The 24,920-nt window shown below is 44.9% G+C and overlaps 1 protein-coding gene across 2 annotated transcripts in view; it reads left to right on the top strand.

Moving 5' to 3' along the window:
* Dock1 (dedicator of cytokinesis 1) overlaps positions 1–24,920 on the top strand; it is a 497,567-nt gene that overhangs the window by 48,609 nt on the left and 424,038 nt on the right. For both annotated transcript variants that reach the window (XM_057777087.1, XM_057777086.1), the window contains exons 2-10: positions 2,422–2,505; positions 7,704–7,744; positions 10,907–10,962; positions 14,518–14,614; positions 17,457–17,605; positions 20,509–20,644; positions 21,185–21,342; positions 23,035–23,116; positions 23,523–23,658. In XM_057777087.1, coding sequence (XP_057633070.1) covers positions 2,422–2,505; positions 7,704–7,744; positions 10,907–10,962; positions 14,518–14,614; positions 17,457–17,605; positions 20,509–20,644; positions 21,185–21,342; positions 23,035–23,116; positions 23,523–23,658 — 939 coding nt within the window. The remainder of the gene's footprint in view (positions 1–2,421; positions 2,506–7,703; positions 7,745–10,906; positions 10,963–14,517; positions 14,615–17,456; positions 17,606–20,508; positions 20,645–21,184; positions 21,343–23,034; positions 23,117–23,522; positions 23,659–24,920) is intronic.

Below are 24,920 nucleotides of genomic sequence, written 5' to 3'. Positions count from 1 at the left end.
CCTTATATAACGTGACAGTTGTAACTGCAGGCTTGTGCTTATTTGGATTCATGTTCCTGCAACGGAGACCAGTTCCAGCTGCCTCCAGGAGTGACTGAGTTCATTACAAAATACCACTTTTCAGTCATTTTGTACATTTGTTTGTTTGTACATGTGTGTATGTGTGCATATCCATATAGAGACCCAAAGATAACTTTGACGGTAATCCCTTAGTTACCATCCATCTTGTGTTTTAAGACAGGTTTCTCAGTGGCCTGGAATTTGCCAGGTGGGCTAGATTGATTGGCCTGCAAGCCCCAGGGATCTTCCTGTTTCCACCTCCCCAGATGGCCCAGCTGGGCTTTTTTTTTTTTTTTTTTTTTTTAAATGTGAGGGTCAGGTCTTCATGCTGGTAAGATTAGCCTTCTGACCTGCTTCCCACATTTTTTCTTTTGCCAGCCCCCTTTGCTGCTAAAACACATCCCACAAATTTTGGGCCTTGAAACAACATGCATTGACCACTGTCCCTAGTCCTGGAGACCTGAAGTTCCAGAATCCAGGCCCACATAGGGCTATGGTCTCCAAAGGCTGTGGGGAACATGTGCTCCATGACCTCGGTATGTAGGACCATTTGGACCTTGTCTCCTTCATTCTGGACTGTTCCTCCTGCCTCTTTCTCATAAGGGTCTTTGTGATAACCTTGAACTCCTCATGTAATCCAGAGTTAACAACTCAATCTGAAGATCCTAAGCTTGGTCACGACTTCAGTGACTTCTTTGGTTGGGAATATGCACACAGAGTTCTGGGAATTCAGATGGCGATGTCTTTGGAGGGTTACTGTTTGATCTACCACATTCCCCTGTCAGATACTGTGTTGTCGAGTGCTTTAGTTTAATGTTGGGTTCTTTAGTCACTGGCATTAACTCCGCGCACAGTTGGGACCAGTGCTATGGTTCCGACTCTGGTGATTCGGGGCCATGTGCTCACTCCTGGGGCTGTGTTCTCCTTCACATATAAGATTGGGAGGGGGTCTCTAGGCTCATTTCCAAGTTAAATGTGTCGTTTTGGATGTCATGTATGAGTGTCTCGCCCTGCCTTTCACTGCGTCTGGATAGGTAGGATTGTTTGAGGGGAAACGCTAAGGAAGAAATTGCCTGTATACATCTTCCATGCTCACACATGCCCAGATGTATTTACACTTTTGATGTGTTCCTTTTATTTCATTTTTAGTACGACAGACTTGTTTTTTCCGGATCTCTAACTGAATAGGCATGCTAGAAGGGATGCTGTTAATGGTGGCGGTAAAAGCATTTATGGTTCCTAAAGGCTTGAGAATATGGCGGTGCCTCACTGGGGAAGCTCAGCGTCTGCTCTGGGCTGCTTTACCTGATGCAGTTATCGCCTGCTAAAGAGTCACTATAAAATGCTAAATAAACTTAATAACTGGTAACAACCTACTTTGTCGGTTGGGGACACTTACATTTTATGAATTTGGGGAGGAATACTTGAGAAAATGGAGTTTTCTAGGCATGTGTGGCTTTTGATGCCTGAGATGACGTGAAGGCATCCAAGTGCCCTTGCTTTGACTTTTTGAGAAAGGGCGCGGAAGCCGAGCAATGTTCTTTGCAGCAAAAGCAAATCACCTCCCAGTACAGCGAACACGTCAGTGTCGGCCAGGCTCACGGTGGGCCAGGTGGTGCTGTCAGCTGGACACACCTGGAAAAGGGAACCTCTGTCGAGGAATTGCCTCCATCTAAATGGCTTGAGGGCATGTGTGGGGGGCATTTTCCTGATCACTATTGATGTGGGAGGGCCTATCCCCTATCCTAGCCTACCTGCCTAGGGATCCCACTGTGGGCAGTACCATCCCTAGGCAGGTAGGCAGGCTGTGTAAGGAAGGTCACTGAACATGAGGCTGGGAGCAAGCCAATAAGCAATGCTTCTTCATAGTCGCTCTTTCAACTTTTCCTCTGGGTTCCTACCTTGAGCTTCTGCTCTGGCTTCCCTCAGTGATGGTCTGCAATGTGTAACTAAAATAAACACTTTCCTCCTTATACTGTTTTTGGTTGGTGCCTGATCACCGCAACAGAAAAGTAAACTGAGGCAGGAGTTACTGCTTGGTGGGTACTGAATTTTTTTTTTTTTTTTGTGGAGTTTTAGAAATGTTTTAGGAATTAGGAGTGATGTGAGCGTAACTAAAGTCACCAAATTGCACCCTTAAAATCATATTCTCTTCCCATAGTAAAGGAAAGGGTCGCTTGGAGCTAGGAATGGTTAAGCATACCCATGATGAAGACATGCTCTTTCCCTTCTGTGTCTGCAAGGAAAGGCTGCCCATGTGAGGGTGTCAGAGATGACACAGGACAAGACTGAGTATATCATAGTGCCGGAAGTAATCACCACCCCCTGTGCTAATGCATTTCCCCTCTTCTTCTTCAACAGCTTTTTATAACTATGATGCCAGGGGAGCAGACGAACTGTCCCTACAAATAGGAGACACTGTGCACATCCTAGAAACTCATGAAGGTGAGTGTCGGCTGATGTTTCTTGTCTGGGAGTTAGGGTGCTTTGGGGAGACTAAACATTATATTTTTAACCTCTAAATGCCCCTCACTGACTCATTATTTGTGTACATCTTGACTGACACTGACCCTTTGGTGAGAAACAGATCTGGGTGGATTCAATTTGTTGATTCAATGTTCATGTTGAATGTTTTGAGTTAGCAGTTTTTTTTTTTTTTTTTTTTATTGTCTTCACTTTAATTTGTTAACAGCATGTCTCGGGGAAACCGCAGTTGCTATGCGTTTATTGTTGTCCCCTTTCTTTGTCTGTGACCCCCTTTTTCTTTGGGGTGAACAGATCACCAGTTCTATGGGGTACGGTTTAGGGGAGCAGTTGTGGCTTTTCTGGTGCCCTCGGTTTTTGCAATAGGCTTTCATAGTTAGTGCCTTGCACTTCAGCTGAGCCGCCGTGGATGCTCTGCTGTGGTTACTACCGCGTGCTGGGGCAGCAGAGGCAATGGTCGCCTTCCTTCTTCCCCCTTTCCCTCTCTTTCCTTTAGGCATTGTTCTCCTCTCAGAGTTTCCTTAAGATTGTTTTTGTGCTGTTGGCTTCCTTTTTCTGCCTGAGAAAGATGATTCCTAAGCTGTGTTGCGGTCACAGGAACTGATTTAAATAACCAAATTGCTTTTAGATCGGGTTCAGCGAAAGTCTTACAAGTGGGAGAGGAAATTGTAGACGTCTCATAGTAACCAACAAATTGAACTTCCAGAGAGGTCTTCACACTCCACTTTGCACAGGAGTGTAGCTGCTCTGCTCCCGCCAGCCAGGCAAGCAGGGACTGGCTCCTGCGTCCCTCAGAGACGTCTCAGAGGAGCGGAACCCTATTAAAAACCCTTCTCCATCTGATACAGGAAGACGTAGAACTCCATTCTATTTGCACCGTTTACTCTTAAAAATGTATTGGTGTGGGGGTGTGGGGGGGGAGCCAGCTTTATTGGCATATGCCTGGAAGCAGCTGTAACTTGGCAAAAAGGAACCCTTAAGTGAATGCATGTCTGGCTGTGATGGGCGCCTTCTGCTTGTTTCCGGTTTTGACAGCTGATACTTGGATTTCCTTATCTGCTCTCAGTACATATTGCCAGTGGCTTCGAGGAAAGAGAGAGAAATTAAGGTGAGGTGAAGGATCAGGCATCTCATCACAGATACTTTTCTGATCTGCAGGGAAATGCTCTCTCTGATTTTTGTTTTTGTTTTTTAATTGCTCCCAGTCATTTGAATGTGGAATTCCTGGGTCATCAGCTCTGAGCAGTGAGGTGTCTCTCCTGAATTGTTAATGATTTCCTGGGGCATCTGCGTGTGCTGGGACTGTGGTGTCATTCTTTACTTTAGGAGGAGACTGTCCCCGCTCGGCAGTGCCATCCTGAGTCACATCAGTGGACCGTGTTATACACTAACTGCCCAATAATCTGCTGGAGGCTTTGACTTCCAGGCTGACCTTAGGATGAGTCTTCAGCCAGGGTTGATTTGCAGGCCAGGCTTGTTTCCCATGAATCCACTACAATCTTTGTAAAAGATCCTTGAATATGCAATGCATTTCCCTTCCTGGAAAGCTAACTTCTTGGTAGACTCTGGTCTGGGAAATACATTAACTGCATCTTCCGGAAACTGGGTGACTTTATCATCAAATCAGGACACTGCTTACAATGCTTCCCTGGGCTCTGTTTTTGGCATTTGACTCCGTTTCTCCCTCCCTCCCTCCCTCCCTCCCTCCCTCCCTCCCTCCCTCCCTCCCTCCCTCCCTCTCTCTCTCCTGTTTATCAATCTTGATTTTCTTTTCCTTTGTGGTCCTGTAGTCCAGGATATCATCATATAGGATGCTGCAAATATTGTAACTTCGAAACGATCACTTGGTCTCCCTGTGCCTGTGGTGGGCTGGATTGCTCCTCCTTCTCCTCCTCTTCCTTTTGCTCCTCTTAAGATGATTACTCTTCATTTCACACAGTTCAAAGACCACATTTACCTTTAAGTTCTGGCTAATTGCTTTGTGAGGCTTGTCGAGATGGAGGGAATCCAACTGCAGCCCTCAGGCCACATATGCAGCTGAGGATAGTTGCAAGTGCATAATACCATAAACTTAGTTAAAGCATTATGAGATTTCTTTTTTTTTTCCCAATTGTGAAAGCGTCAATGAACCTCACAGCATGAACAATGTAGACGCATGATTCATTGTTCAAAGGTTGGCTAGGTCGGATACAGCCCAGAAAGGTACCTACCTTCAAGTCATGTCACTGTGGAGGTGGGAAGATCTTCCCTTGGCTACTCAATGCCTGCTCTTGCCTTTAAGTCAAGTCCATTGTTGAGGGCCAACCAATCACATGTGAGCACAAATCGCAGGTGCTTAGTAGGAGTGACTCTGGGTCGTGTGTTTCCCCAGTGTTGGATGCTGTTCCAAGGGAAGCTGGCGGCACACTGTGCAAAAGTTAGGAAATTTGGATATAGCTGTTACAACAAAACTTGATTACTTCAGATTTTTAAGTGATAATGATAAATTTTCTTCCTGTGGCCTCCCTGAGTTCAAGAATGTTTGTCTATCTTTCTGGTGGGTGTCTCTTTTTAGTATTTGTAGCTTATGTGGAGGCCAGCAGTGCACACCCTGCCTGGGAGAATGTGTTATCTTCTAGCTAAGCATCTCCATGCCCAGCCTTGTCCCCTCCTCTCATAGCAGTTTCTTCCCATCCCTTCATGCCCATAGTGACACCCTCCTCTTCACAGTCCTCATGGTTCAGCCCTTCTTGTCTTAGGTGCCTTGTGGGTCATGAGCAGAGGCTGTGTCTGTCATTGGCGTGCGTAGGAAGGTTCTGGTGACAAGTGAATGGGCCCTGCTTGAGGAAACAATAATTGGTGCAGAATATGCCAGGAAGCTCTTGGCTTAGAAATCCTGTTACAAAAGAAACTGCCAGCTGGCTTTGCTAAGTCAGAGATTCCTCCTCTGACCTCCATAGCTCAACCCTCCAAACAATAAAAACACGTCTCCCCGCAAAAGCTCTTTTCATGTGCCTGTGTTCTTGCCCTATATGCTGTGAATGTTTTACATTAGGTGAGTGTGTTACAGCTCTCCTGACTCACTGACTCCTCTTTATGTTGTTTTGCTCTTTTGTCTGAGGCTCTTTATAGTCTTCAGCCCTGTCTGCCATGTGAGCATTGTCTCATGTTCTGTAAACGGTAATGGGACTCAAGTGGTCTCAGCTCCTATCTCCAGGTTCCTGCTGTCAGGAGCATCTTGTGTCTGTCTGTCCAGCTGTGCAGGGGCACAACTGTCTTTAGGCTGTTTCCACAGGACAGGTTGCTGGCATTGGGTATGGGGTTCTTATTTCTTTGGTGTGGTGTTGGTGTTTGTGGAGTTGGTGTTGGTGGTGTTGGTGTTGGTGGTGTCAGATGTGTTCACCAGCAGCTGCTGCTGTCTGTACTCTTTTCTGTGCCCTGGCTGCTATGTCCTGAATCCTCCGATTTCCACCACCTTTCGTTTGGGTCAGTGGTCGGAGATTGTTGAGTTGATTAGTAATAAGTTTGGGTTCACACATGTTTAGGTTCTTGGGTTGCTTTGATGCAACATTTATGTAGTTTGCCCCTTTTTAACATTTGGTTTTGACCCCACCCCCCCATGGTCTTTATTTGATAGTCTAGGACATCAATCCATTGTCACTTTCAGAGAAAGGGGGCATACTAACGCCAAATGCGTGGGAAGTAAAGCGCAGTAGTATAAAGGATGGCCCTTTTAGACTGAGTGGTACAGCCTTTGGATAACTCATTAGATTACAGTCCCATTGCCTGGAGTCTATAATGCTGTACCATGTAGGCACTGATTCTAGGCTAGTCTAGCTGAAACCTCTGATCCAATAGTGGCTATTTGGAGATCATCCTTCAGAAATGTGGACATTCAGACACTTGACATTTAGAACAGGTGTGTCCCTACTCAAGTGTCTTTGGTACTCACATTGAAAGAGCAGAGTGGGTTCATTTGGCTCTAACTGGGTCTTAACAAATCCTTCTAAGATTCCTGGAGTCCTTGTCTCTTTTTCTGAATTTATCTGTTTAATTACCACTTGAGGGTTTTATTCATGTCAGCAGCATCACTTCTGGGTCAGAGTTACTCTCTTCAATGACTACTTTCTGAGAGGGCAGAGAGACCCTCTGCGGCCATGTGATGTCATTCCCCCACCCCCTTCCCTGAGAGCTTGCTCTTGTGACTGTCTTTAGTCTCTGGGGTCTAGCACCCAAGAGTGCATAATACCCCACGGTGTTGACTCTCAGAATTTACCTAGTTTGCCTCTAAATGCTTCCTGATGTTCTGCAGGGTTTGTTTGTTCCTGTGGGAAAGAGTTATGAGGTGTCTTTGGGCTTGTAAGTTACTTTCTGGAAGCAAGGTGGCCAGAAACAGTCTTATACTCTTCGTAAGAAAATATCGATCTGATTTTGTGACCTGGTGGGATTGTGGGGAGACAGGTTCATAGCCTTGGACCTGTTGACATCTTTAGGGATGAGTTTATGCAGTTGACCTGGATGGGAGGTGGCATGGGTCATGTCTGCTCTACTGTGGGTAGCATGGATTGTGTCTGCTCTACTGTGGGCGACTCTCCCATTCAGCGCCTGATGTGACTGAACAGCTGGGGTGTCTTTTCTTCCACTGTCTATTTTCCTTCTCCTGCCGCATGGAGGGGATAGGAAGTTGGAGCCAGGCCAACCCCTAAGGGGGTAGGGGTCTGTGAGTGCTTGGCCCTGTTGCTTCCATGAGAGCTGTCTTTGCCACAGAAGTACATTGTGAAGATTATGGCTGCCTCAGGGCAGAGCCCTGCAGAGGGAGGAAGTAGGCTCTCAATAGGTTTTCTGTTGGGCAGCCTTTGATGATCTGAGATTCTGGAAGTTGCACTTGGAGAGATTTTGAGCCAGATCCACAGAGGGATGGGTGGGGAAGTACAGCCACAAGGAACCTACTGGGAACAAGGCCTCCTTTAGGACTTAACTTCAGGTTATTGATGGGGGACTCCTGAGGCAGGCAGAGAAGAAGTGGGGAGGTGCAGGGACGGAGCCATGCCCTATATGTCTAAGTCATTAGCATGGTTGACTTTCCCTGGCTTATGGGGCAGTGACTTCTGCACAACTTGAAGGTTGTGCTTGGACCCTTCTGTGTCACCTGTACTAACCATTTCACTCTGTTTCTTTAGGGTGGTACAGAGGCTACACCTTAAGGAAAAAGTCTAAGAAGGTAAGTCCTTTCCACTAAACATGTCCCATCACAAATCAAACCGTGAGAGGAAAGCAGTTCTGTGTTATTTGCATCCAAGAATATTACTTACATCTCTCTCTCTCTCTTGAAATTTAACAAATACATGGGCTGAGATGAAAAAAACGGCCATGAGTTGGCTTCTTCTGCATAATCTATGTCTACAGAAATCACAGCTTCGACTGGGAGCGGTTGGTGCATGTGTATAAATTTAGTTTTAGGCTAGCCTGGTCTACCTAGTAAGACCCTGTCCCCTAAATGACATTTCAGGTAGGTGGTTAGTTCCAAGAGTGAATTGTTAAGCTGTAATGTGGTATTGTCCTAGATGCATGAAAGGGAGAATTCTTTTTGTCCTGAAAGAACTTTACATCTCTTTGAACCACTGTGTGTAGCCATGAACTGAGTGTAAATGACTTCAGAAAACTAAAATGCTGCAAACAGTTTTCAATTTCATATTATCTTGAATAAATTAACAAGTTTGCAAAGCTCACACATGGCCATTTCCCTCTTGCCTTATGGCAGTTTTCCGATTGGCTTAGTCAAGTTGAAAAAAAAAAAAACCCTAGTTTTCTAGGGTGATTTTTATGTGTGAGTCTATGAATATTTGAAACAAAAACAGATTTTGTTGAGGGCACTCCCGTCCACAAGACTGTGTGGCTTCGACATTCTTAGCTTCACAAAACCTAACTGTGGCTCCTCTATCTTACTCTGTAATGCTACACTGTTGTAGTAATGCCCACACTAAGCTCTGGTTAGTTTGTCCATGTTAACTTGGACGTTTTAATATCTGATTGTGTTTGACAGATGGTTCATTTTGCTTCTCAGAATTGGCCTCTCATTACTGTTGTATCCAACTGGACTCTCTGTTGTGATCTAGAGTCTGTAATAGGATTTTGGAAGCCCAGTGGTCTTCCAAATGCCAGGGTCTCCCTGCTCTGTAATAGAGCTTTGGAAACCCAGTGATTTCCATGCCAGGGCCTTCCTGCTCTATGTCCTCAGAGATCTGTGCTGGCCTTTGCCAGTCTGGCTAAGGCTCCATGAAGGCTGTGAAACTGTCCATCCCTTTATAGATTTCACCTGGGAAGGGTTCAGATTGGGGGAGCCATAGCTGAAGATTCCAGGAAGCAAGAGATTGGCACTATTAGGGTTCTCAGTGATGAAGTACTTGCCCCTGAACCAGGGTTCTATCTCTGGCATCAATCTTAAAAGCTTTAAAATCTGGGTGTTGAGACATGCTTGTAATTGTGGCACCTGGAAAACAGAGACAGAAAGGAGCTCCAGGTAGTAGTGAGAGACCTTGTCTCAAAAAACGAAGTGGGAGGAACAGCACCTGAAGCTGACCTCCGTATGCACCCCTACATGCACGTGCATGCATGCACATGCACGTACATGCACAGGCACGCCCCCATGCTTAAGATTGTGGACTGACTTCTCCTCCCTGCTCCTTTATTACATAGGATAAAGCTGCACTGCTGTGATAAACACATGCCCAGGAAAGCCACTCAGTTTTCTTGGTGCTTATTTATTGTCTGACATCCCCATCCCCATCTTGGGCTCTCTCCCATTCTAGTGCTTTGGAACCTCAGGATTTCCTGCCTGGCCCCAGGTTACCCAGGCCTTCTACCTAGTGATGCCCTAATGCTGCAAAAGGGGTGTGGTTATTTTGCCCCTGAAAACTCCATTGGTGGGTGAGGAAATAAAAGCCTTGCAGAGGCAGTTTCGTAAAGCACCCCCAAACAAAAGGAGAGAAGCAAGGCTCGTAGGCGTCTCAGCTGAGAGCCTTGTATGAGCATCATGCCTCTAGATATTTTCAGTAGTTGGGCTGGGCGGTTGCTCGTTTCAAACCTCCAGGCATGCCCCATTTCATCCAGCCATAATCCTCGTTGAGTACTGAGACTGAGGGATTTCTGTCTGTAGATTTGGCGTGGCTGGCGTGGCTTGTGTGGCATCCAAATCCACACCTGTTGGCATTACAGAGAAATTCCATGTTCCGTGTGCACCTGTAGGCCATTCTGGGATATGGAAGCATCTTGGTACCTGGGTCCTTGATTAAATAGCCTGGACCTCTTGGTTGCTCAGCCTTGACTTCCCCCTTGACTCCTTTCCTTGATGTAATAGTATTTCTTCGTGTAAAATCTGGCCGCTTTGCTGGTGAACAGGAGGAGTAGAGATTTACCTGCTAGCTACGTTCAGCTCTCCTTGAGTCCCATTTCCTTCCAAGCATTATTGGCTACTTGTTTTCTGGATGTCCAGTGTAGACCCTTCTTGGCAGATATCTGGGGAATCCAGTCAGAAGCTCTTCTTTCCTCAGTAGGTACCTTGAAGCACCAGGGCACTTACTGAATTTCTGCTGTGTGCACTAGTGGTCTCTGGCTTGTCCTACCCCTAGCCTCGGGGAGTTGCTGGTGTGTGCTGCCCTGGACCTCATGAACCAGCTCTTGATAAACTTCTCCTGGCACTTTGCAAACCATGTCTGATGCTGAATGTCTTCTTAAGGGATCAGTTCCTTTGAGCAGGGCTCTGCCAGGCCACGTGTGTATATACACATTTATGTTCATACTGCACGTGGGAGAATCAGAGCATTGTAGAAACATAATCTAGCATGTTTCCTCAGCACTTCTGCAGACGGGTTGAATTTCATCTCATCTTCCAGTCTTTTACGGTTGTTCACTACTTATGGAGGTTGATCAGGAAGGTCCCGTGGCTGTCACTCAGTGGTCAGTGGACAAGTGGCAATCAATGGTTTCAACCAACTTTTGATGGCTGTCTTGTCATTTTGTAAGGTGAACTCTTTCAGAGCTCATCCTCAGAACTGATTTCTAGCAGCAGGCTTGTTGGCATTGTAGGGAGGAGGGGCAACCTATGGAGGAGAACATTTTCCTGGGCCTTTGTAAGGTTGTTTCTTTGCAAACATGTCTCCGTTTTCTTGTTTTTTGCTAAGACATCTGCACAGTCTGAAATACAAGCTGATTGGGACATTCTCCTTTGTGCCTCGTGTTTTCTCCGTTGTGTTGTATGTGATGCTTACACTTGCAAAATTAATGGTGAACCAACCCCCTATACCCTCATATTTTGTGGCTATTGTTTGATTTGCAATCAGTATTCACACTGATAATAAGAACTCCCTTTCTTTCCCTCTCAAAGGGTATATTTCCTGCTTCATATATCCATCTTAAAGACGCGATTGTTGAAGGAAAAGGGTGAGTCTTGTTTTGATATTCTAAAGAAGAATTAAAACGATTACATATGGCATTCCTACCAAATATGTGGTAGGTTAAGATGTGGGGTTTAAGTGGGGTTGGAGGGACGGCTCATTGGTTAAGACTGTTCTTGTAGGGGAATAGAGTTTGGTTTCCAGTACCCATGTCTAGTAGCTCACAACTACATGTAACTCTAGAAAGGGACCTTGTATTCATGTGTGTATGTGTGTGTATGTGTGTGTGTATGTGATATATATATATATCTAATATATATATGTATATATTATATGTATATTCAAGATAGTAAAAATAACTCATAAAAGACAATAGCTGTGTTTGACCATGATGATTTAGGAGGATAAAGGGACTTGGAATTCAGTCATGTTGGTTTTTGACCCATTAAGGAGTCCAAGGTCAGTGTCTTAGCTGTGGTCATCTCTTTGAAGCTGAGGTCTGTTAGGGCAAGTGTGGGCCTCCTTGATGAGCTACCTTGTCTGGCAGTGGCCACCCTGGATGCTTAGCTGAACTTTTTTCTGAGTCTTTTCTTCCTGGAAATCTTAGCAGGGTATGATGCAGAGTTGAGGGGGGAGTGAATGGTTGTTAAGTCGGGACCCGTGTGTATTCATGTGTCAGCTAATTGAGGAGTCCACCTCCTGGAGGTCATCAGACTGATGGGTAAGGTCCTTCAAGAGGACATTCCTAGAGCAGGAACCCATGCCAGGTGTGAATTGGGGGAGACAGCATTCAAATGTTTTCTTTTTTGGTCTCTGCTTCATCTTCACACTCCGTTAAATATGTAAATTATAAAATTACTAATCATATGATTACTGCATAATGACATCTCTTTGGCTGATTACAAAATTGCCTTTCTGAGCACTGTACTTTTAACATATGAAAAGGATGGCTTGGGTTCCTGCTCTTCCCCGGCGCATAATTAGAGAGAAGGGAATAATTTAGAGGCTTGGATGGTGCTGACCTGCAAGATGGCATTTGTTCAGACAGATAAAATGTTTTGTATGCAAAATTCTCCAACGGAAGACAAAGTTGAGGAAGTTTTACCTTGTGATGGAAATAGCTGAAGTGTGCATTTAATGTGCTTCTACCTCTCAGGATCAAAATCCTTATATAAGTAGGCTTGTATAGGAGTAATAATATTTTAAAAGCTTTTTGAAATGTATGAACGTGTGTCTTTGTGTGTGTGCATGTGCAAGTGCGTGTTTCCACATGCTCACATATATATTCAGCAGCATACTATTATGGGAATATGGAATTACCTGAATTGTGCCAGCAGGCACACAAGGCCCGTTGGTCTTTTGGGATCAGGTTTCAGTGTGGTGAGCACCAAGAACAGTGTGCTGAGCAGTGATGATGCTTTCGGCCAACAGCCTTTGTTCTCTATGCTCCTTTTCTGGCTCTGACCTTTGCTCCCACTGTATCTGACTGCCCAATGTCATGTCGTCGTCCCCCCCCCCCCACTTCCCCAGCCAGCCATGGTTCTTCTGCTGAAGAGCCTGACATATAGCCACTATCTCTTCATTTCTTCTTCTGGCTACTTGCCGACATCTGCTCTCTTTTTTTCTGGTCCTTCCTCTTGTCCAGTGCTGACTCGGCCACTCCTTCACCTCACTCTATGTGTCTATTTTTCAGGTTTATTATCATATTGTGTTCATTCATACTCTATCCCCCTACCCATTACACACACACACACACACACACACACACCACTCTGTATTACCTGCTCTTCCATGATTTTTTTTTTTCTTTTGTGTCCTCTCTTCTCCATCTTCTCCCTTGCCTGGCTTCTCTCTTCTCTCAGAACCTTGGTCACCATCCCACCTTAATGTGTGTTTCATGCCTGTGGCTATCATAATGTGCTTTTCAAATGTTGTCATAACAAAGCAATCCCCATGTTGTGCCTTCCTCTGCTGACATAGCATTCATTACCTGCAGCAATGTCTGCTATTGGTCACTATTTTCTGTGAAGTCCCCTGTGGGCACTGAGACCCTTATATCCTTCCTCGCCTACCCCCTCACACACTACTTTCAGGGCTAGGACATTTCTGTTGGGCTCCTCCCTTGTGACATGGCCTGTGGTCTCCCACACCTTGAGGTGGTCCTCTCCCTGCAGGTATTGCTAGGATCTCGGCTTCTAGACTTGATCATTCTTTGGACTTGTGATTCACTTGGGCAGAGATTAGAGACCTAAGATCTTCCAGTCAAGAGTGGTGTCACATGCTTGTAATCCCAATTCCTAATTGGGAGGTAGAGGCAGGAGGGTCAGGAGTTCATGTCATGGCTATAAGGGTTACTCGTCACCCTATCTCTCACCCACCCCTAGTCTCTTCCGTCTCCTTAGAAAACCAGAGTAACTATTTCCAACTCAGTGCCTGCTTTACCCCACATAGTCTTTAAGGAATTATTTTAAATAAAAAACGGTGTGCATTTATGCTGTCTAATGTGGTACTCTGAAGCACGCGTACTTTGCAGAGTGGGAGTTCAGGCTGGTTCACACGAGGTAGTCGTGAGAGGCTGCCTTCTGGTCATACTCGTCTGTGGTGAGAACACTTAAAGTTCAAGCTTCTAGCCATGCTTAAGTGTGTAGTCTGTTCTTAGGGACGTCAGTCACCGTGTGGGACAGCACAACTCTTGGATTTATTCTCTCTGTTTAGTGATGTGTCCTTTCTTCAGCATGTGTCCGCTTCGCACCTACTTTTCCCCCTTCATTAAACATCCGGGTGGGCAGGTGTCATTGGGGTAGCATCATCCTGGTCCTCCCCCTTCCTGGCCAGGTGACTCCCTCACACTTATACTGATGTTCGGATGGGCTCCTTCCCTCCATCTGATGATCTTGTCCACAGCTATTAAAGCAGGCGTTGGTTGCCTGTGCCTTCCTGACCTCTGCCACATATGAATGATGTGATTTTTAAAAACCAGGGAAATAAAGACCATAAAGTAATGTATATGTTGATAAAGAGTTAAAGCCACGTCCAGGGCGAAATCTTCTGGGGTGGAAGGGAAAGGTCAGTAAGTAGTTGTGGGCGGGCTGGATAGAGTCTCCGGGAACAATTGAAAGCTGTAATCATACTCACATCTCAGCAAGGATAATTGCTCCCCGCATCCTCGTATAATGAGTTGTATACCTGGTAGACATGCGAAAGTAATCTTGCCTCAAACCTGCATTTTAATGGCACCCATCATCTGGGTGTGATTTATGGCACTCTGAGATAGATGGGTGTGCACATATCCTGAATATACTTTCCACTTCTCAGCTCTTGGCATTTTGAAGATTTTCAGTGGCTCGTCTTTCTCCACTTCATCTTACCCCACATCACACATTTCATGGTTTAGAGGCACGGTAACATGTAGAGATCCCCATGTTCTATACAAAGAACTTGTCGTTCATAGGTGTGTCTGTTCACAGATGTGAACACACGGCATTTGTGTATTTTCCCCATTTGCTTAACCATTGAGCTCTCCAGCCCCTTGTAGGGATTCAATCAGGTGCAACTCCCAATCAAGCCACAGAATCAGCTACTCTCTCCCTCTGTCATCCAGGCAACATGAAACTGTCATCCCGGGGGACCTCCCCCTCATACAGGAAGTCACCACAACACTGCGAGAGTGGTCCACCATCTGGAGGCAACTTTACGTGGTAAGAAATGGGATGTTTGGTGAATGCTTAAAAATGGCGCTTCTGGTCCTTGTAGCAGCACATAGTTTTCCCTCCCTGGGAACCTGGAGAGGAGAGCCGCTGAGGCAGGGTCTTGCTTCTCACGCAGCATGATCATCAATTGTTCTGGCTACTGTTGGGAACCCTGCGGCCTTTGACCTTTGTTGTGTTGGGATGCAGTTTGCTCACTGTCTTTAGTAAACTGAACTAAAATGGAAGTTGATCATGGATTCCTCTTTGTGCTGGGCAAGGGGACCGTAGCTGCTGTCAGCCCTTCGAAGGAGGGGGCCAGGCTGATGTCACCTCTGGGTGTGTATTTCCATTATGAAAATTAAAATCTACTTTTGCAGGGAAATCACTTAATTTTGAAGCCTTAGTAAAGGGTTACTACTAATTATTGTATTTTTGTCACTGACTGCCTGTGAGTGATGGGTCTTAGGGTCTGAGGAGAATGATGGTCTTGATGTTGGTGTCCGAGGTGAGTGGGGAACATTTCAAATCCTGGCTCTGTGTGCAGTTGTCCAGTTATTAATGCAGAGATGTCGGAGCTCTGACATCTTCCATTTCATTTTCCCTTGGGGCATTTCTTCGCACATAAATCTATATTTGCCAAAGATTACCTTTTGTTAAGCCCATATTTCTATTCAGAGTGTTGATTTCTCATATGCTAATGTTATTATCACCGAGCAAGGGCCCTGGGAGGAAGTCAGTGCTTTAATTTCTTGGGAACATAGAAAACTTCCTCAAGTCTCCACAGCTGTTCGCTGGGCAGGCGTGTTTTTTGATTATACAGTGGCTTCCTATAAATGCACAGTAATATGCCCTTGTGGTAATTGTTCATCAGACGTACTCACAAACCTAAAAGCGTGAAGTTAGCCATGAATGTTTTGCGTAAGTCTGAGCAATTTCATAGTGGGTATTTCATGTTCAACTTAGCAGTTTTTAAACAAAAATACGATCACACGACGAACGTGGGTTGCCATGGATGAATCCGTGAGTGGACAGCGTGGGTCTCCTTGCTGCAGAGTCAGCATCCTGAACCATCCCCTGGTTCCTTCTGCAAATGGCACATTCACCTCTAATGGGTTGGTGTTGTTAGATTTGCACAAAGCCAAGTCAAAGGTAGTTCTAAATATTTAGATGCTTTCTTTTGGTTCTTCTCTGGTTGTAGATTTGTCAGCAAAACAGGTATGAATTTTATGTGATGTTAGAGAGATAGGCAGGGGGTGTTAGTGAGATGAAAAGAAACATGGTTTTCAGTAAATTCTTACTTTCCATCTCTTTTAGTTTTCATCTAAGGAATCAAAATTAGGAGTCTGGCATGGTGGCGTGCACTTGTCAAGTAAAGGGAGGGAGGTTAAGAGTTCATGGCCCAAGTCTCTGCCCTGCTCCACTTTCTGTACTTCTTGGCTCATTGTCAGGTCTCGATGAATATTTGTTGAATAACTGGGAAAAAATAGTCTAAGGATGAGGCTAGCCCAGGCTATCCTGTCTCAAAACAACAGCAACAGATAAATACAAAGGAAAAGAAGGAAAATAAAGGAAGGAAATAGAAGAGTAATATTCTAAGAACGGCCTTGGGAGATACTCAGCAGTGAAGAGCACTTGATGTTTCTCTGGAGGAGCAGAACTTGATTCCCAGCGCTGTGTCCGGCTATTCATAGCGCCAACTCCAGGGGGATCAGACAGCCTCTACTATCTTCTGTGCCCCCTCCCCCTCGCCACCACCCACTCACCCACACTATAATATAAAGACATAAGTCATGGAACATAAGATGACTTGTCAGAGTGCTATGTAGGTGGTAGGGTTGTTTTAGAAACTTCTAGAATGAGGAGTTTCCAATGGTTTTCAAACAGGAGATAGGGAGTGGTTCAGATAGTATAGAGTGTTGCTCAATTTTGAAAACAGCAATTCCACTTTTTACTTTTGATGGAATCATGGTGCTTAAAATATAATTATTAAGTCCCCCTTGAGTGTTCAGAGGCAGAACATTGCAGACAGCCTTAGTCTCCTTGATGGATTGTACCAACAACTGCAAACATGCTTGTTTGTTTGTTTTTTGTACCACAAATCCAACACAAAAAGCGAGAAGAGCCAGTTTTCTCTTGATGTAGAAGCAACAAGAATATTCATGGGTAGATACTTGCTACCACTGTGTGTTATGAGGGTCACAGTGTCTCAGGGAAGGCTGGTGCAGGATGGCCTATGTGTCAGCTGACAGCGTGGTTTTGGAACACAGGGTATTTTTAAGACTGTCCCCGCTAGGTGAGCAATGGGGTAGCACTGTCATGGAGAGTAAGATCAGTGTTTCCAGGCATGTTCAACCTTTTGACATTGTGACATGTCAGTCTTTGTTAACTACGAAGTTTCAGGCTCCACAATGGGGCAATGAAATTAGAATAAAAGAATCTCCAGTGTTTTAAGTGAGTTGAGAGTTCTGTGTTAGATTACCTTTACAGGGGTCCTTAGCTGCATGGACACACCTTCAAGCGTTGGCTGTGCACAGGGTGATGCCGGGGATTCCAGGCCATGCTGAGGCTCAAGGTTCTGTTCTCATTGTGTGTCTTATGACTAGGAATGTCGGATGCAGTCTGCGGAGACGTGCTGCTGCTTGTCTTTCAGTGCCTCGTGGGAACCAAATCCTATATGATGTGTTCTGTTTGATGTGAGACTCTGCTTTTCATTGGACAGTTACAGAATCCCAGGAAGCAGTGCCTATTCTCCTTGTATTTGAAGAACTCTCCGTTATGATGTGATCTCAACTGTGCTGTTTTTTTTTTTTTAAACCAGAACCTTTACAGTTGCCTTTTCCCCCCTCTATAGCAAGATAATAGAGAGATGTTTCGAAGTGTGCGACACATGATCTACGACCTTATTGAGTGGCGGTCACAGATTCTCTCTGGAACTCTGCCCCAGGATGAGCTCAAAGAGCTGAAGAAGAAGGTCACGGCCAAAATTGATTATGGAAACAGGTTTGTTTATTTAAAAGATGATTTCATGCTTAAATTGTCCAATGTAATAGTGCAACCCTAAGACAGGAGGATGTCTCAATTACGTTTTATCATAAAGCCAAATTCCTAATATCAAGATAATGGCGTGGCTTACATTCTAATCTGGTTTACCCGGTCCCTCTTGAAACCGTTGCTTCAAGGTCTTCGTGGTGTAAGTGGTGGAGTCATGGAGCTGGGCTGGGGGAACCTGTCATTTTTGCTGTTTTGTCCCATGCTGTTGTGATCTTCTGTGCAGTTTTTCTCTCCACTCACAGCCTTTGACACTGACTGCAGATGGGCAGTAGTGAGCCCTAGACCACTCCCTGTGGCTCCCTTGGTCTGAATGCCAGACTAGATGTTAAAAGTCACCATGAAACTTGTCCTTAAGGTTGACATACCTGATCTATCAGAAGCACAGCTCTTTTGAGTTGCAATTGAGATCAACTACACATTGTGTTTTGGGAAAGTTTCCACTTACAAGAAACTCCCACCCTGGTTTACTTGAGTGTCTTGAGGGGTGGCTCTCTCACTCCTGAGGAGAGCATGCTCTGTTGTTAGCTGCCAGGCCACATGACTGTTTTAGTCCTAGTTCTGCCTTATCAGTCGCCAGGATGAAACCAAGGTCTTTCCCACCTGGTGCCTGTTGGCTTGTTCACATAGTGTAGAGTTGCAGGAAGCCTTAAAAGTGGCTAGGTCTTGCATTTCCCTAGGCTTCTTTATCTCAGAATTGCTATTTTGTCTTTTTTTTTTTTTCTGAAGCTGAGGACTGAACCCAGGGCCTTGCGCTTGCTAGGCAAGCGCTCTACCACTGAGCTAAATCCCCAACCCCTTTATCTCAGAATTGCTTGGGGGAGGTTTCAATCTGGGGACTCATTTCAGGGTTTCTGAGTTCTGTTGTCTGGAATTAGCTTAGTCAGACTGCTGTTCAGGCAGTGTAAAAATTAAGGTGTAGTCCACACCCGTTCCCATTTTTACGCCTGAGAATGTGGAGGCTTGCCTATCAGCTCATTGGATTTTTAGGTAAGCCATAAGATCTTTCTGTAATTTACATAATTTTGTTTTCTGGTACCCCCTCTCGCCCGTTTTCATATGTGAAAGTTTCCTAATATTACATTATGTGTGACTTTATTTATTTTCACCTCCAAGACCAGAGATTCCAGGTATAAGATATTAGATGCTGTTTCATTGAAACCTATTACAAGACCCCCTGCTTATAAAAGCAAACCTTTGGAGCTCTGATTTTATTTTCTGTTGGAGAAGCTTGTTTTTGAAGTTAGGTTCAGAGACCACCTGCTTAATCTGGCTGCAGGAAACAACCTAAGTACATTACACCATGGAGCAATCTTGTTAAGACAGAAAGTGTTTCCAAATGTAATTTACTGCTTTGATAGGAAATACAACCTTATTAAGACAAGTTTGCCTGAGGACCGAGGCCAGTCTTCCTCTGCAGCCCCATGCTTTCTACTTATCTTCCTACTTCCTCCTGGAGATCGCAAAGTAATACTAATAATACAACTAAAATAGAAGTGGAGAATGTTGGATTGTAGGATGGTCTGCTCTCTCGGGAAGCAGTTTGTTGTTCTCAGCCTCATCACTCATGCGTTCTTACTTTTCCTTTTTACCTGAGTGAAGCGGGGAGAGGGGGTGTCCAGGGAACTGTGGTAAATGTGGTCAAGGCCATCATGGTCAGTTTCTCTACAAAAATGGTGGTGCAAAACAGGCATTTGTTCACACACACACACACATACATACACCGAGACAAGCATGCATACACACCTACACTCAGATATACCTAAAGAGGTCCCTAGCCACACTTACCCATAGAAGCCTGCATGTACATCTAAACACACACACAGAGATACAGGGACATGCTCACACTGATTTCAAGGGGAGGTTTCCAGCCCCTTCTTTAGACCCTTTATCATCTTATGGGACTAGTCTCTAGCCTTGTTATGGTTAGATCAGCACTCCTCAATGGAACCTGTTTATTGATTGCAGAGACCAATGCAGACCAGTTGATGTAACTGGCTTATATGGCGGTGGTGGTGTGGTAAGACCATGTCCACGCCATCTTCTTTATTCTTTAGATGTTTAGTCTCAGTCACATAACTAGTTTCAGGGAGCTTTGGTTTCATTTTTGTCACCTCAGTCCAGAAGCTGTCTGGACTGAAGTGACAATGACGTCACATGATATCCATAATAAGCTGGCAAATGACTTGATCTATATCTTCCTTGAGGGGGCCTCACCAGGTATGGTCTGTAAGACCTTGTGGCTGGCCCTCCAGGAGCTCACCCGCAACCCCCACATACCATTGACCATGCCCACACTGTACTGACCAGCACACAGCAGTGACCTCACCCACATCAGAGCTGACTCCATCTCTACACCAGTGACCTTACTCACACAATGCTGACCTCGTGATGCTGGGATTGACTTTTAGAGCAGGGTCAGGGTTGGGATGAGTTAGTCACATCTGAGAGGTTTTGTGACAGCTAGGGATCCCTTGTAAGACTTTCTGCCATCACGTTCCCATGGATGCTATGCATGTTCGGGGTGCAGTAGTGAGCTCCGGTTGTCTACAGATTTCACAGTTATTAGTCATGCACACTTCTCTTGGACTTTGAAGATCTGTAAGTTCTGATTGGAAGATGAAGGCTTTATTGAAATAAAATGCAGGCAATGTTGAGTAATTTTCATTCTCCCACTGTGATACATTTTGAGTTACGGCAAACAGCGCCACAGAATGACATTCTCTGCTATTTGTGGACAAATCCCAGTTTCTGAGGCATTTTCATCTGCTCAGTGGCTGGGGGGGCTGACATTGTCTTTGGGAATTCACTCCCTGGTTTCATCTTCTCTCCGCTCTGAATTCTTGGTCTTCTAGAATTCTCGATTTGGACCTGGTGGTGAGGGATGAAGATGGGAACATTTTGGATCCAGAACTGACTAGCACCATTAGTCTCTTCCGAGCACATGAAGTGGCCTCGAAACAGGTCGAGGAACGACTTCAGGAAGAGAAAGTGAGTTCACTGCTTCAACATGTGCTTTGCATGGGGTTTACGTTTCCTAGCGACTGGGTTGAGTAGAGGAGAATGTCAAGGAAGCCTAGAATCGGCACTAAAAAGACCTTACTCACCCCCCGCCCCCAAAAAAGCAACTGCCCAGTGTTTTCCAAAAAGGAGGCGTGGGATGGAGCCAAGTGGTATGGCACAACCTGTTAATTTAGCAAGTATTAGTCAGTTGTTTGCCGAATTCCAGGGATTGGTGACACAGTGATACACAGATTCCTTGGGTGACATCATTCTAGAGAGGACCCTAAATTAGAGCCAGTCACCAGTTTGTTGATACGTGGAAGGCCTGTGCTCTTGCAAACACGCAGCAAGAGCTGCTGCAGGATGGCTGTGTGGCTCGAGAGCACACAGTGGGGACACAGAGTGACTGTATGAGCAGCATGGCCCGGTGAGGCAGTTGGTGCCTTTTCCCCATTCTATATGGGATTAAAAAGATCAAGGGGTATTGCTCAGGTTGCTCACATTGACTTTCTACCTTTCTGTTTGTAGTCTCAAAAGCAGAACATGGACATCAATAGACAAGCAAAGTTTGCAGCAACCCCATCTCTGGCCTTGTTTATTAACCTCAAAAATGTGGTCTGTAAAATAGGAGAAGATGCTGAAGTCCTCATGTCTCTTTATGACCCCATGGAGTCCAAATTCATCAGGTAGGTGACTTCCTCATTGCAAGCTTCAGTGAGAAAAGTTACTCTTTTCTCATTGCTATGACTTAAGTACCCAACAAGAAGCATCTTCATGCGGAAAGGTTTATTCTGACCCACAGTGTGAGGATGTGGTCCTGCATGGTGATACCCTGGCAGTGGATGCGGCTCTCAGTTCAAGTAAATGTGCATGTTAGTTTTTTGCCAACTTGACAAAAAGCTACAGTCATCTGGGAAGAGGAATCTTTAATTGAGAAAATCCTTGTCCTGAAGGCAAAGTCTAGTGTTGTAGGGAGGGGCCACTTGTTTGTCCTGGCCCCCCAGCTAGCTTAGCCCCAAAATAATCATGCAGAAACTGTATTAATTAAATCGCTGCTTGGCCCATTCGCTCTAGCATCTTATTGCCTAGCTCCTGCATCTTTATTTAACACATTTCTATTAATCTGTGTATCACCACGAGGTCATGGCCTACTGGAAAAGTCTCAGCACTTCTACCTCAGGCTGCGGATCCTTGGCATCCCTCTGACTCTGCTTTTTTCCTTCCAGAATTCAGTTCTCTCTTCTCTGCTTACCTAACTTCTGCCCTATCAACAGGCCCAAAGCAGTTTCTTTATTAACTAATGACAGTAATGCAAAGACAGAAGGACCTCCTACACCAGTCTAGGGTATGTTTTCTTGATTAATAACTGATGTGGGAGATCCTAACCCACTGTAGATGGTGTCACCTGTGGGAAAGTAGTCCTGAGTTGCATAATAAACGATCTGAGCAAACCATGGAGAGCAGGCAAGTAAGCAGTGTTCTTCGGTGGCCTCTGCTTCAGTGAGTGCCTCCATGTCCTGCTTTGAGTTCCTGCCCCGACTTCTCTTCAGGAAGGACTGTGAACTGCATGATGAGATAAGCACTTTGCTCCCCATGGTTCTTCAGGTCGTGTTTTTCACAGCCGTAGAGAGCTGACCATTGTAGCCTACAAGTATCGCCTTGCTTTTTGCAAACAAATGGTCTAGGAGTGTCTTCTGTGACTTTCGCCTCTTTGCCGTTTCTCCAAGATGATTGACTAGTGTGTGTGTTGCTCATCTCCTCTTGTCACACAAAGACTCAGCATAAATATCTATTGAACAAAAGTATTGTGAGTACATTGGTCCTCAATCAAACTTTCTCTTTATCCTGATGGAAAAAAGTATGATTGAACTCTGTGGTATGTGTGCATATCTATGTATCAACACTCCTGTATTTTCACTCTAGCTATCAAAATTTAAACATGTAGTATTTGCAGGAAACAGCACATAGGTGATTTTTGTTCTTTTTTCTGATAAGTGCTTTCTTTTTGATGGAGATGCTGTTTTTTTTTTTTTATGGCTTAGTTTGCTTTTGAAGGCTCTGAATTAAATATACATTGTTCCAAATTCAATACACAGCTCTCTATTGTCATTCTAAATGGACAGAGAAGCTCTTCACATGATAAATACTGAAATGTCATTCTCAAATGTTTCTTTTACACAGATAACCCATGTCATAGAAAGTGAAAGGCTGCTCATACAGTGCCTACTTGGCAGAGTCTCTCTGTGATCTCAGTGTTCATAAACTTGCGGTCGGGAGCATAGGGGACCTCCATGTTCATTATGAGGCCTTATGGGACACATTTGGTACCTGTCTATGTTTGGAAGATTAATTTGCTCCTGTTTTTTTTTTCCCCCAAGTGAAAACTACCTGGTCCGCTGGCCTAGTTCAGGATTACCGAAAGATATTGATCGGTTACATAACTTGCGTGCTGTGTTTACGGTGAGTCCATCCATGACCGTGGGTTGAGTGTCATTGTGTCCTGTTCTCATGGCTGTTTTAAGGGAGTCTTTTCCGCACTGAATGTGCTGAGTGCCTGGGGGTGGCTGTGACACTGGCTAATCCAGGAATCACTGTGTCCTCTTTGGAAGTTTCTGAGTTATATCTTTGCTTAGCATCACTATGAGACTGGTTACTTCATATCCCCAGAGCCTGTCTCTGTAGCTTCGTGTTTTCAGTTCACTTAGCCAAGTGTCTGCTGTTCCTTTATTCCCTCTTGTCATATGAATAACATTAAATATCTTAGCTGGTCTGAGAATAGCCTTTTGATCGTTTTTACGACCTTTTCAATTGGACTTGTGTTGAATCATGGTTCTCCATAATAATTTATGGAAATTAATATTTCTAGGATCTTGGGAGCAAAGACCTGAAAAGGGAGAAAATCAGTTTTGTCTGCCAGATTGTCCGAGTTGGTCGCATGGAGCTGAGGGACAGCAACACAAGGAAGCTGACTTCTGGGCTGCGGCGACCTTTTGGCGTGGCTGGTAAAATCCATGTCCCTGTGTTCCTTGAGACCATTCACTTTGAGAAAGAATAGCGGGCCACTTTAATTTATAGAGAGAAAATATTGTCTATTAGTTCTTTTTTATATAGTTTGGGGCTCACCCGCTGTATCTATAGTGCTTCAGATTCAGGTTCAGTCCGGTCTAGTGTGAGAGCAGATCCCAGCCTTGACCGGGAGAGACACTGAATCACTTGCCCACACCGTGAGATGTCAGCACTGGGGGGCTTGCTGGACTCAGTGCTTGATTTAGGAGTGGACAGGCCCAGCCTGGCTCTGTGAGGGCACAACACAGCTAGCACATGGGCTATTCTCTGTCCACATCTCTGCTTGGTGTTGGTGGCTGAACAAGAAAACGAGAACCTGGTTATTTGTGTCAAGGAAAGCTCAGTGTCCCCACTAGGTGACTTCTTTCAATATTAGTTGCTTTTCTCATAAGGTAGAGAAGCAGTTTTCTTTATTAGAATTGCAGGGGAACTCTTTCCCCCACTTCTCTGACGCTTAATGTCCATGGGTTTTAGGAACCATGTTCTAGTTTCATCCCGTTGCTGTGATTAAAGCACCATGGCCAAAAGCAACTTGGAGAGGAGAGAGTTTATTTACTTCCAGGTCACAATCCATCATGTGTGAAGTCAAGGCAGTTCAAATCAAGAAGTTCATAGCCGGAACTGTGGAGGACCTGCTTGCTGGCGTATCCTCTGTCTGATTTATGCTCATGCTCAGCTAGCTTTTGTGTGTGTATATATATCTCAGGGAATGGTAACGCCCATAGTGGGCCAGGCCTTCCTACTTCAATTATGAATCAAGACATCCCACATAGACTTATTCTCAGACTACCTGGTAAAGGAAACACTCAACTGAGACACCCTTTTCAGATGATTCTAGGTTGTTCCAGGCTGATGGTGTTAAGTAGGAAACATAGAATAGTGATATAAGGAGAATTCTTGATTCCTAATACCTAGGTGTTGATTCTTGTATGGACAGTGATCACAGATAGGCTTTGCTTGGCTACCAGGAAACTTAGCACTTCCATTTTACTCTATTAAATAGACTTATCTTTAGAAAAATTGTAGGCCTTGGAAGAATTGGGCTGAAAAAACAAACAGCTCCCATACACTTGGCCCTGCTCCCAGTATCTGCCATAGCTCTATCACCAGCGATTGCTACGTTTATGACAGGTGTTGAACATTTACTGTGGCCTTCCCCAGAGTCTGCAGTTTACAGGGACATTTGGTGTTGGCATTG

This window comes from Chionomys nivalis, chromosome 8 (assembly GCF_950005125.1).
Source record: "Chionomys nivalis chromosome 8, mChiNiv1.1, whole genome shotgun sequence".
Taxonomy (NCBI): Eukaryota; Metazoa; Chordata; class Mammalia; order Rodentia; family Cricetidae; genus Chionomys; species Chionomys nivalis.
The sequence above is the reverse complement of the archived record's forward strand: the minus strand, read 5'-3'. Positions and strand labels throughout refer to the sequence as shown.